Here is a 13,881-nt window from a genome sequence, read left to right as displayed (position 1 = left end):
TTTTTGAAAAGCCTTCAGGTGTTCTTCCGCTTCCATGATATTGACTCCACCACCCTGCATCTGCTGATTGAGATGATTGAGAGCTGCGAATATATCAGCCATGTACGCTAAAATGAGAATGAACTCAGGATTTTTGAAGCAATCTGCATGGCAGTGTTGGTGCTCTTGCAAAAACAGGGCTAATTCCACACGCATGGCAAAAACACGATTCAGCACCTGTCCCCGGGATAACCACCGAATATTAGAATGGAGCAGAAGTACCTCAAATTCAGAGCCCATTTCTTTACACAGCTCACTGAAGATGCGGTGCCTCAGAGCACTTTTTCGCACATAGTTCACACATTCCACCACAGTTTTTAATACTTCTGCCATTTTTGGAGGTAAGGTTTTTGTTGCCAACGCATGCCTGTGCAGAATACAATGCGTCACAATGATGTGTGGTGCATCGGCCTTTACTAGCGCACCAAAACCAGACTTTCTTCCCAGCATGACTGGAGCTCCGTCCGTACAAACTGCAGAAACCATATCCCATGAAAGATTGTTGTCTCTGAAGAAGTCATCCACAAGCTTCTTCACATCGGCTGCCTTCGTTGTTGTTGTAAGAGGCTTACAAAATAAAAACTCTTCTTTTATCATGTCGTCTTTCACATAGCGTACAAAAACAGCAAGCTGGCTTAGATCAGAAACGTCTGTGGTTTCGTCGAGTTGAAGGCTGAATTTTGCCGGGCTTGAAATCAGATCCGCGACTACTTGAGCCAAGATGTCTTTACTCATGTCTTCTATTCTGTCACTGACGGTGTCATTTGAAAGGGGAATTTGGGATAATTTACCTTCGGCCGCTGTTCCGAGTATCAGATTCGCCATCTTTAATGCAGCTGGTTTCACAAGTGTTTCACCAATGGTGTGTGGCTTGCCCTGCTTTGCGATCAGGTAAGCAACTTCGTACGATGCTGTCAGGATCGATTTGTTAACAGGTACAAATCCAAGAGCAGGCAGAGTGGCCCTTTCATCGAATCTGGCTCTCTTCACCCTGAATTCAGCAAGTGTTGTGTTCTTGTATTCCCCGTCTCCATGCAGCTTCAAGAAGTGTTCCTTTAGTTTTGCCGGTGCAAGACTAGAGTTGCTCAACTTGGCGTTGCAAATCATGCAGATAGGACGCTCACTCCCATCACGTTCCGTGATACATGAGAATCCATGTTGTACATATTCGTCCGACCACTTTCTTCTTCTGCCCGACATAGTTAGTATGGATAAAATATTAAAGAAATCACACGACGTACGACAACAACAGTCACACGTTGACTACTGAGTACGCACTAAATTCCCCGCAGTGCTGATTGGCCAAGCAGTGTAGCATGATCATCTGCAGCCAGTGATGGCCAAGCGGGCCGTGTGTGTCATCACAAATTTACACAATAATTCAAGTGTGTCCGGACCTCCGTGGCGGGGGCTCTGCCGAACCCCTGAGATCGACTCACCGAACCCCTGGGGTTCGATCGAACCCAGGTTAAGAACCACTGCCATAGACTCAACATTGCACCATAGACTCAACACTGCCCATAGACTCAACACTGCACCATAAACTCAACATTGCACCATAGACTCAACACTGCACCACAGACTCAACACTACACCACAGACTCAACACTGCACCATAGACTCAACACTGCACCATAGACTCAACACTGCCCATAGACTCAACATTGCACCATAGACTCAACACTGCACCATAGACTCAACACTGCCCATTGACTCAACACTGCACCATAGACTCAACACTGCCCATTGACTCAACACTGCACCATAGACTCAACACTGCACCATAGACTCAACACTGCACCATAGACTCAACACTGCACCATAGACTCAACACTGCACCATAGACTCAACACTGCCCATAGACCCAACACTGCACCATAGACTCAACATTGCACCATAGACTCAACACTGCACCACAGACTCAACACTACACCACAGACTCAACACTGCACCATAGACTCAACACTGCACCATAGACTCAACACTGCCCATAGACTCAACATTGCACCATAGACTCAACACTGCACCATAGACTCAACACTGCCCATTGACTCAACACTGCACCATAGACTCAACACTGCCCATTGACTCAACACTGCACCATAGACTCAACACTGCACCATAGACTCAACACTGCACCATAGACTCAACACTGCACCATAGACTCAACACTGCACCATAGACTCAACACTGCCCATAGACCCAACACTGCACCATAGACTCAACATTGCACCATAGACTCAACACTGCACCACAGACTCAACACTGCCCATAGACCCAACACTGCACCATAGACTCAACACTGCACCATAGACTCAACACTGCACCACAGACTCAACATTGCACCATAAACTCAACACTGCACCATAGACTCGACACTGCCCACAGACTCAAAACTACCCATATGCTCAACATTGCCCATAGACTCAAGACCTCACCTCCGATTGAGTTGTAGTGGTAGTAGTAGTAATTGACGAGTAGTCATAGTGGTAGTAGTATTTTTCGTAGATATAGTGGCAGTAGTAGCAGTGGTAGTTGTAGTCGTAGTAGTACCGGTGCTAATGGTTGTAGTAGTACTGGTAGTAGCGGTAGTAGTACCAGTAGTAGTACTGGTAGTAGTAGTATTGGTAGTAGTACTGGTAGTAGTAGTACTGGTAGTAGTACTAGTAGTAGTAGTACTGGTAGTAGCGGTAGTAGTAGTTGTAGTACTGGTAGTAGTACTGGTAGAAGTAGTAGTACTGGTAGTAGTAGTAGTACCGGTGCTACTGGTTGTAGTAGTACTGGTAGTAGCTGTAGTAGTACCAGTAGTACTGGTAGTAGTAGTACTGGTAGTAGTAGCAGTGGTAGTAGTAGACCCGGTGCTACTGGTTGTAGTAGTACTGGTAGTAGCGGTAGTAATACCAGTAGTAGTACTGGTAGTAGCGGTAGTAGTACCAGGTGTAGTACTGGTAGTAGTACTGGTAGTAGCGGTAGTAGTACCAGTAGTAGTAGTACTGGTAGTAGTACTGGTAGTAGTAGTTGTAGTACTGGTAGTAGTAGTACTGGTAGTAGTACTGGTAGTAGTAGCAGTGGTAGTAGTAGTACCGGTGCTACTGGTTGTAGTAGTACTGGTAGTAGCGGTAGTAGTACCAGTAGTACCAGTACTGGTAGCAGTAGTACTGGTAGTGGTAATAGTGGTAATAGTATTAGTAGTACTGGTAGTAGTACTGGTAGTAGTAGTACTGGTAGTAGTAGTACCGGTGCTACTGGTTGTAGTAGTACTGGTAGTAGCGGTAGTAGTACCAGTAGTAGTACTGGTAGTAGTACTGGTAGTAGTACTGGTAGTAGTAGTACTGGTAGTAGTACTGGTAGTAGTAGCAGTGGTAGTAGTAGTACCGGTGCTACTGGTTGTAGTAGTACTGGTAGTAGCGGTAGTAGTACCAGTAGTACCAGTACTGGTAGCAGCAGTACTGGTAGTGGTAATAGTGGTAGTAGTATTAGTAGTACTGGTAGTAGTACTGGTAGTAGTAGTACCGGTGCTACTGGTTGTAGTAGTACTGGTAGTAGCGGTAGTAGTACTGGTAGTAGTACTGGTAGTAGTAGCAGTAGTACTGGTAGTAGAAGTACTGGTAGTAGTACTGGTAGTAGTACTGGTAGTAGTAGCAGTGGTAGTAGTAGTACCGGTGCTACTGGTTGTAGTAGTACTGGTAGTAGCGGTAGTAGTACCAGTAGTACCAGTACTGGTAGCAGTAGTACTGGTAGTGGTAATAGTGGTAGTAGTAGTTGTAGTACTGGTAGTAGTAGTACTGGTAGTAGCGGTAGTAGTAGTTGTAGTACTGGTAATAGTACTGGTAGTAGTAGTACTGGTAGTAATACTGGTAGTGGTAGTACAGTAGTAGTACTAGTTGTCGTAGGCCTTGTAGTAGTACCGCTAGTACTAATACCACAACTAGTAGTATTAGTGGTACTACTACTAGTACTACTAGTAGTACTACTAGTACTACTAGTAGTAGTACCAGCACTAGTAGCACTGGTACTACTACTACTCGTGGTAGTAGTAGTACCAGTACTAGTAGTACTGGTACTACTACTACTCGTGGTACGAGTAGTAGTAGTACCGCTAGTACTAATACAACTAGTAGTATTAGTGGTACTACTACTACTACCAGTACTAGTAGTACTGGTACTAGTAGTACTGGTACTAGTAGCCGCATCTTCACTGCCCTACTGGAGGTGATCAGTCTGCAGCTGGAGACGTCAACGTGGGCACAGGAGCAGCGCCGCCATTGTGGATCGCGAATCGTGGTTTTTATCGTCGATTCCTTCTTGTCGAGTCGATCCGGAAAAGTGCCGCAGACATTAAACGTCGATTCTTTGGCTGGAGAATCGTTTGGTAAAAGATTCCTTCGACAAGCGATTCCTTAGTTCACGTGACACGCACACCCCCTGATTGGCTCACATCGCCTCCCTCTTCAAAGCCCCCTCAGCACGAGACAGCCCCTCCCCCCCACCCATAGCAGAGTGTATAGTAGTGTATAGTGGTGTAGTGTATAGTAGTGTATATTACTATAGTGTATAGTAGTGTAGTGTATAGTAGTGTATAGTGGTGTAGTGTATAGTGTAGTGTATATTACTATAATGTATAGTCATGTATAGTAGTGTATAGTGTAGTGTATAGTGGTGAAGTGTATAGTAGTGTATAGTGGTGTAGTGTATAGTGTAGTGTATAGTAGTGTATAGTGATGTATAGTGGTGTAGTGTATAGTAGTGTATAGTGTAGTGTATAGTAGTGTATATTACTATAGTGTATAGTCATGTATAGTAGTGTATAGTGTAGTGTATAGTGGCGTAGTGTATAGTGTGCATAGTGGTGTATAGTGGTGTTGTGTATAGAAGTGTATAGTAGTGTATATTACTATAGTGTATAGTGATGTATAGTGGTGTAGTGTATAGTGTAGTGTATAGCAGTGTATATTACTATAGTGTATAGTGATGTATAGTGGTGTAGTGTATAGTGGTGTATGGTAGTGTAGTATACAGTATTGTGTGTAGTGTGTAGTAGTGTAGCCTATATTACTGTGGTGTATAGCTGGGTATAGTGTAGTGTATAGTAGTGTATATTACTAGTGTATAGTGATGTATAGTAGTGTAGTGTATATTGGTGTATGGTAGTGTAGTGTACAGTATTGTGTGTAGTGTATAGTGCAGTGTATAGTAGTGTAGCCTATATTACTGTGTATAGCAGCGTATAGTGTAGTGTATATCAAGGTATATTCCTATAGTGTATAGTGATGTATAGTAGAGTATAGTGCAGTGTAGTGTATAGTAGTGTATAGTGCAGTGTATAGTGTAGTGTATAGTAGTGTAGCCTATATTACTGTGGTGTATAGCAGCGTATAGTGTAGTGTATAGCAGTGAATATTACTATAGTGACCAGTGGTTCTTAACCTGGGTTCAATCGAACCCCAGGGGTTCGGTGAGTCGATCTCAGGGGTTCGGCAGAGCCCCCGCCACGGAGGTCCGGACACACTTGAATTATTGTGTAAATTTGTGATGACACACACGGCCCGCTTGGCCATCACTGGCTGCAGATGATCATGCTACACTGCTTGGCCAATCAGCACTGCGGGGAATTTAGTGCGTACTCAGTAGTCAACGTGTGACTGTTGTTGTCGTACGTCGTGTGATTTCTTTAATATTTTATCCATACTATGTCGGGCAAAAGAAGAAAGTGGTCGGACGAATATGTACAACATGGATTCTCATGTATCACGGAACGTGATGGGAGTGAGCGTCCTATCTGCATGATTTGCAACGCCAAGTTGAGCAACTCTAGTCTTGCACCGGCAAAACTAAAGGAACACTTCTTGAAGCTGCATGGAGACGGGGAATACAAGAACACACTTGCTGAATTCAGGGTGAAGAGAGCCAGATTCGATGAAAGGGCCACTCTGCCTGCTCTTGGATTTGTACCTGTTAACAAACCGATCCTGACAGCATCGTACGAAGTTGCTTACCTGATCGCAAAGCAGGGCAAGCCACACACCATTGGTGAAACACTTGTGAAACCAGCTGCATTAAAGATGGCGAATCTGATACTCGGAACAGCGGCCGAAGGTAAATTATCCCAAATTCCCCTTTCAAATGACACCGTCAGTGACAGAATAGAAGACATGAGTAAAGACATCTTGGCTCAAGTAGTCGCGGATCTTATTTCAAGCCCGGCAAAATTCAGCCTTCAACTCGACGAAACCACAGACGTTTCTGATCTAAGCCAGCTTGCTGTTTTTGTACGCTATGTGAAAGACGACATGATAAAAGAAGAGTTTTTATTTTGTAAGCCTCTTACAACAACAACGAAGGCAGCCGATGTGAAGAAGCTTGTGGATGACTTCTTCAGAGACAACAATCTTTCATGGGATATGGTTTCTGCAGTTTGTACGGACGGAGCTCCAGTCATGCTGGGAAGAAAGTCTGGTTTTGGTGCGCTAGTAAAGGCCGATGCACCACACATCATTGTGACGCATTGTATTCTGCACAGGCATGCGTTGGCAACACAAACCTTACCTCCAAAAATGGCAGAAGTATTAAAAACTGTGGTGGAATGTGTGAACTATGTGCGAAAAAGTGCTCTGAGGCACCGCATCTTCAGTGAGCTGTGTAAAGAAATGGGCTCTGAATTTGAGGTACTTCTGCTCCATTCTAATATTCGGTGGTTATCCCGGGGACAGGTGCTGAATCGTGTTTTTGTCATGCGTGTGGAATTAGCCCTGTTTTTGCAAGAGCACCAACACTGCCATGCAGATTGCTTCAAAAATCCTGAGTTCATTCTCATTTTAGCGTACATGGCTGATATATTCGCAGCTCTCAATCATCTCAATCAGCAGATGCAGGGTGGTGGAGTCAATATCATGGAAGCGGAAGAACACCTGAAGGCTTTTCAAAAAAAGCTACCGTTATGGAAACGACGAACAGAGAACAATAACTTCGCAAACTTCACGCTTCTGGACGACTGTGCAAGTAAGATCGAAGATGTGTCTGGAATCGGAGATATTTCTGTATCCACGGAACTGAAGCAAACAATTGCCACGCACTTAGATGAGCTTGCAAAGTCTCTCGACGGATATTTCCCTACAAGAGAGTCATATCCAGCATGGGTGAGACAGCCGTTCACGTTTGCTGTTGAAACAGCAGATGTCAATGATGAATTCCTCGACGAAATCATTGAAATTCAGCAGAGCCAGGTTCAACAGCAACTCTTCAGAACAACAACGCTCTCAACGTTTTGGTGTCGACAAATGAACAAGTATCCAGTTATTGCTAAGAAAGCCCTGGATTTTTTTTATACCATTTGTTACAACATATCTTTGTGAGCAATCCTTTTCGAGGATGCTGGACATAAAAACGAAGAAAAGGAACAGACTTTGCTGTGAAAATGACATGAGAGTGGCACTTGCCAAGGTGAAGCCACGCATATCTGAACTGATCTCTCAAAGGCAACAGCAGAAGTCACATTGATTTCCAGGTATGTAATTTGTTGTGAGTTTATGCATTGTGTTGGTTTTATTCTTTGAACAAGGTAATGTTCATGCACGGCTCATTTTGTGTACCAGTAAAAAACATATCTATGTCTTGAATTTGAAAAAAAATCACATTTTATTTTTCACTAAAGAGGGGTTCGGTGAATGCGCATATGAAACTGGTGGGGTTCGGTACCTCCAACAAGGTTAAGAACCACTGCTATAGTGTATAGTGATGTATAGTAGTGTATAATAGTGTAGTGTATAGTGGTGTATGGTAGTGTAGTGTACAGTATTGTGTGTAGTGTATAGTAGTGTAATGTATAGTAGTGATGTGTATAGTAGTATAGTGTATAGTCGGGTATAGCATAGTGCCGTGCGTAGTGTATAGTGTAGTGTATAGTAGTGCAGTGTATAGTGTTGGGAGAATAAATCCACGCTCACAATTGTTCTCTCAAACACACTGGTGGGCTGCAGTAGTAACCACCCGGCACGAGGTTTCGTCTACGTGACACAACCTTGCTGGCTGATGCCGGGTGGTGGAGTGCTCAATGACATATCTACAACTCACAAGCGAGATCTGACCCCCCCAAAAGAGAAAACCTTTATTCGTGAATAACTCGGCGTTCAACTCAAAACAGGAAACTTAAATCTCGACTTGAAGCTTTCGCGACTGCAGGGATTCACACTCTTTGGTTCTTTTGGTAAAGTCACCACGTAGAAGGGAAACAATAAAATAAAAAATAATATATAACAATAAGATAATTCTATTGCTTTATATTTTTATTATTTTATAGTTTCCCTTCTACGTGGTGCCTTTACCGAAAGAACCAAGAATAAAAAGTAAAATGTTTATTTCTACCGACGTGACTTTACCGAAAGGACCAAAGAGTAAGGAAACTCAAACTGAGATGGTTGGATATTTCTTCGTTCGGACGGCCCTTCCCTTCCTAGAGGCGACCTTGACCTCTCCTTGTTCTTCTCAGGAATCTCCTACTTCGTCTGCCGCCGCCGCCACTTCGTATTTCTTGCCGAGCTGCACTTGGGGGTTTTTGCTCACGGCCACCGCGGCCGAGCGTAAGGCCGGAGTCTCCCGCCGTCCTCCCTCTCCGCCTCCCCCACCTCTCCCTGCTCCGCTCTCCCCGTATCCCCGCGCTGCCCTGGCCCGTCGGGGTGGTGGGGAAACCGTCAGCTCCAGCCGCCGCTGTATCGCGCGCAGGTAACCTTGCAGCTGTGACGCAGCCGCCGGCGTTATCGCCACCTGCCGGGGGGCGGCCTCCTCCGTCTCGGCCGCACGACGAGGAGGAGGCGGAGGAGGAGGATCGCCGTTCGCAATCCTGTTCATGGCAACGACAGTAGCAGCGGGAACGGCACGTTTTGAGCGTCAGGGAGGAAGCCCGTACCCTTTCTGGCAATAAAGCACAAGTAGTGTTAAGATGTTGGAACGCCAAATAGAAACCTTTTGCATGGAATCAAGTTCACATTAACCACACACAGCACTTGTGTGGTGGGTTCCATTTAGGCGCACACTAGAACTGGAGGCAACAGGTAGCTCTCAACAGGATGACGACATAGGGCGGTAACCACCGCTCCCAACTTAGCTAACACGCGGGGGGATACTATATTACCGGACCAGGACAGCTCAACACGCTGCCTGGTCCACTAGCGGAGACCGGAGACCGAGGACCTTAGATGGCGGCTTCATTCCCAGAGTTGACCCAGCAGCCCCGCTCCCACCCGGGACTTGGTTTATAACTGTGTGGCCGGCTCTGCCCTTGGTCACGCCCCCTTCAAGATCCTTCCGGGAGGGGGCGTGGCCGGCTCTGCCCTTGGCCACGCCCTCTTCCAGATCCTTCCGGGAGGGGGTGTGGCCGGCTCTGCCCTTGGCCACGCCCCTTCCAGATCCTTCCGGGAGGGACCCTGGGTCCTTATCACGTGACCCTCATGTCCCCCCTTGCCCCCTCGTCCAGTCACGTGCCCTCTCGGGTTCACCCAGGATATCATGTCCTGACCCGACCTCAGCGACACCCGGACCCTGCCCTCTAGTGAGCGATTCCGTGCCGTGCTCACTCTGGTACCATAGAGCGGCACCACGCGTACAGCACCACTCTTCACTCGGTACTGTCGCTACAGAGTAATGACACCATTTATGTAGCTACACTTGTGGTGAACATGCAAACAAACATGCTCTGGTAGTATATGATGCATTGTCTTTGAAACTGATTGGTCCACACCAGGGAGAGCTATCTTTAGAGCCTAGTCTCAAACAGTGTTAGACCAGAGGATGCCAAAAGGCGAACAGCACAGAGACAATGCCACTATCAGCACATTGAGAGCTCGTTGTGAGCAGCTACATCACGTGCAGCTACATCATGGGGGGTCCCATGGTGACGTTGAATTTGTTATCGGTGAAAACAAACGGCATCCCACGCAATAGCCGTGGTCAAAAAATATATAGCGGAAGACATTTCCGCGTTCGATATTTTGAGGCTTACCTCGCGTGATATATTTTTTTTCCTCTCCCCAATAACTTCAAGTAGGAATCTTCCGAAGTGCGGGCACGCAGCGCGCCCTCCCGTAGAACGAGGGCACTGGCTAAGTAATGAACGTGTCAGCAGCGACGACGAGACAGCGGAGGGAGTTAGTGACACGGGTTAGGAGCAGTAGCAGCTGTAGAACATTACCACTGAAGGCCTACGAGATATAAGTGTCTAGGGCCTACAAGAACATTAATCCAGCCCTGACTGAAGGCCTACGAGATAGAAGTGTCAAGGCCCTACAAGAACCTTAATCTGGCCCTGACTGAAGGCCTACGAGATATAAGTGTCTAGGGCCTACAAGAACCTTCATCTGGCCCTGACTGAAGGCCTACGAGAAAGAAGTGTCAAGGCCGTACAAGAACATTAATCTGGCCCTGACTGAAGGCCTACGAGATAGAAGTGTCAAGGCCCTACAAGAACCTTAATCTGGCCCTGACTGAAGGCCTACGAGATAGAAGTGTCTAGGGCCTACAAGAACCTTAATCCAGCCCTAACTGAAGGCCTACGAGATAGAAGTGTCAAGGCCCTACAAGAACCTTAATCTAGCCCTGACTGAAGGCCTACGAGACAGAAGTGTCTAGGCCCTACAAGAACATTAATCCAGCCCTTACTGAAGGCCTATGAGATAGAAGTGTCAAGGCCCTACAAGAACCTTAATCTGGCCCTGACTGAAGGCCTACGAGATGGAAGTGTCTAGGGCCTACAAGAACCTTAATCCAGCCCTGACTGAAGGCCTACGAGATAGAAGTGTCTAGGGCCTACAAGAACCTTAATCCAGCCCTGACTGAAGGCCTACGAGATAGAAGTGTCAAGGCCCTACAAGAACCTTAATCTGGCCCTGACTGAAGGCCTACGAGATAGAAGTGTCTAGGCCCTACAAGAACCTTAATCTGGCCCTGACTGAAGGCCTACGAGATGGAAGTGTCTAGGGCCTACAAGAACATTAATCCAGCCCTGACTGAAGGCCTACGAGATAGAAGTGTCTAGGGCCTACAATAAACCTCAATCCAGCCCTGACTGAAGGCCTACGAGATAGAAGTGTCTAGGGCCTACAATAAACCTCAATCCAGCCCTGACTGAAGGCCTACGAGATAGAAGTGTCTACGCCCTACAAGAACCTTAATCTGGCCCTGACTGAAGGCCTACGAGACAGAAGTGTCAAGGCCCTACAAGAACCTTAATCTGGCCCTGACTGAAGGCCTACGAGATAGAAGTGTCTAGGGCCTACAAGAACCTTAATCCAGCCCTGACTGAAGGCCTACGAGATAGAAGTGTCAAGGCCCTACAAGAACCTTAATCTAGCCCTGACTGAAGACCTACGAGACAGAAGTGTCTAGGCCCTACAAGAACATTAATCCAGCCCTTACTGAAGGCCTACGAGATAGAAGTGTCAAGGCCCTACAAGAACCTTAATCCAGCCCTGACTGAAGGCCTACGAGATAAAAGTGTCAAGGCCCTACAAGAACCTTAATCCGGCCCTGACTGAAGGCCTACGAGATAGAAGTGTCAAGGCCCTACAAGAACCTTAATCCAGCCGTGACTGAAGGCCTACGAGATAGAAGTGTCTAGGGCCTACAAGAACCTTAATCCGGCCCTGACTGAAGGCCTACGAGACAGAAGTGTCTAGGCCCTACAAGAACATTAATCCAGCCCTTACTGAAGGCCTACGAGATAGAAGTGTCAAGGCCCTACAAGAACCTTAATCTGGCCCTGACTGAAGGCCTACGAGATGGAAGTGTCTAGGGCCTACAAGAACCTTAATCCAGCCCTGACTGAAGGCCTACGAGATAGAAGTGTCTAGGGCCTACAAGAACCTTAATCCAGCCCTGACTGAAGGCCTATGAGATAGAAGTGTCAAGGCCCTACAAGAACCTTAATCTGGCCCTGACTGAAGGCCTACGAGATAGAAGTGTCTAGGCCCTACAAGAACCTTAATCTGGCCCTGACTGAAGGCCTACGAGATGGAAGTGTCTAGGGCCTACAAGAACATTAATCCAGCCCTGACTGAAGGCCTACGAGATAGAAGTGTCTAGGGCCTACAATAAACCTCAATCCAGCCCTGACTGAAGGCCTACGAGATAGAAGTGTCTACGCCCTACAAGAACCTTAATCTGGCCCTGACTGAAGGCCTACGAGACAGAAGTGTCAAGGCCCTACAAGAACCTTAATCTGGCCCTGACTGAAGGCCTACGAGATAGAAGTGTCTAGGGCCTACAAGAACCTTAATCCAGCCCTGACTGAAGGCCTACGAGATAGAAGTGTCAAGGCCCTACAAGAACCTTAATCTAGCCCTGACTGAAGACCTACGAGACAGAAGTGTCTAGGCCCTACAAGAACATTAATCCAGCCCTTACTGAAGGCCTACGAGATAGAAGTGTCAAGGCCCTACAAGAACCTTAATCCAGCCCTGACTGAAGGCCTACGAGATAAAAGTGTCAAGGCCCTACAAGAACCTTAATCCGGCCCTGACTGAAGGCCTACGAGATAGAAGTGTCAAGGCCCTACAAGAACCTTAATCCAGCCGTGACTGAAGGCCTACGAGATAGAAGTGTCTAGGGCCTACAAGAACCTTAATCCGGCCCTGACTGAAGGCCTACGAGACAGAAGTGTCTAGGGCCTACAAGAACCTTAATCCAGCCCTGACCGTTGCTGGCGCTTGGCTCGGCTGCCTGGCAGCAAGTCCCCGAGGGCGCCCATCCCCAGGTGCCACAGCTCGGCCAGGTCGAGAGCCAGGCTGAGGCCGCCCACGGCGTACATCACATACAGGAAGACGGTCTTCTCCGTGGGCCTCGACACGAAGCAGTCGACGCGGTGGCGGCAAGGGTGGCGGCGGGGGCACTCGAAGCGGGGGATCACCTCCAAGCCGTACATCACGTACTGGCCCAGAAGGAAGCCCACTTCGGCCACCGTGCGCAGGACGAGCTGCAGCGTGTACGCCCACATGAGGCCGTCGGACCGGATCGCGCGGCGCCCGTCGTGCCATCTGTGGTCGTTCTTCTTGACCTCGCCGGCCTCGTCGGCAAACTCCCCTCCTTTCTCCGCTTGGACATTCTCCTCGGCTTGCTCGGTCCGTCGGTGCTTTTTGTGGCCGGTCGAGCCTTCTGACCTGCGGATAACGACGCGGGAATGAAAGTTTAAAAATATCCTTCTCACCAAAACAAAGAGTGGAATTAAGGTTTTTTTGGGGGGGGGGGGGGGGGGCCTTCATCGTCATTATTATCATCACAATTATCGTCGTCGTAACTCTACTAGACCTCTGTATCCTGTGCATGGCGAAGGCGAGGTAGAGAATGCTGGGCGCCGCCAAGGTGATAATCTGAAAAATCCAGAAGCGCACGTAGGAGAGGGGAGCGAAGGAGTCGTAGCAGACGTTTGTGCAGCCCGGCTGTTGCGAGTTGCACATGAACGAGCTCTGCTCGTCGTGGTAGATGGATTCGCCCGCCGCGATAGTCAGCATGATGCGCAAGATCAGGAACGTGGTGAGCCAGAGCTTGCCCAGGTACGTCGAGTGCAGAGATATCTCCTCCAACAGACGGGTCAGGAAGCTCCAGCTCATTGCGACCGCCGGCTCACCAAAAGCGTTGCCCGCCTGAGAATTCCAGAAGAGAGACGCGGATTTAGACGGCGCGTTGGCCGGCCGCGCGTCAACCAATGTCGCACGTTGGGCACCGCATTCAGCTCGAGACACCGTCGATCGTCATCGATTATCCGTCACCACACGATTATCATCCGACATTATCCAGCGGTCCTGGGCCGATCTGGCGAAACTGGCAAAGCCGCTCCAAAGGCCGTAGTAAACCAGT

The 13,881-nt window shown here is 47.7% G+C and overlaps 1 protein-coding gene across 1 annotated transcript in view; it reads right to left on the bottom strand.

The window, feature by feature from the left end:
* LOC142920766 (gap junction gamma-1 protein-like) overlaps positions 1-13,881 on the bottom strand; it is a 31,269-nt gene that overhangs the window by 13,111 nt on the left and 4,277 nt on the right. The window contains exons 2-4 of the mRNA XM_076062838.1: positions 13,333-13,667; positions 12,723-13,184; positions 8,536-8,875 (exon numbers count right to left, since the gene is read on the bottom strand). Of these exons, the coding sequence (XP_075918953.1) occupies positions 8,536-8,875; positions 12,723-13,184; positions 13,333-13,634 (1,104 nt within the window). The 5' untranslated portion in view covers positions 13,635-13,667. The remainder of the gene's footprint in view (positions 1-8,535; positions 8,876-12,722; positions 13,185-13,332; positions 13,668-13,881) is intronic.

This window comes from Petromyzon marinus, unplaced genomic scaffold, assembly GCF_048934315.1.
Source record: "Petromyzon marinus isolate PM22_M1 ecotype Great Lakes invasive population unplaced genomic scaffold, UKy_Petmar_22M1.pri1.0 PM_G_Scaffold_75, whole genome shotgun sequence".
NCBI classification, from domain to species: domain Eukaryota; kingdom Metazoa; phylum Chordata; class Hyperoartia; order Petromyzontiformes; family Petromyzontidae; genus Petromyzon; species Petromyzon marinus.
This window is presented reverse-complemented; position numbering and strand designations above follow the sequence as displayed.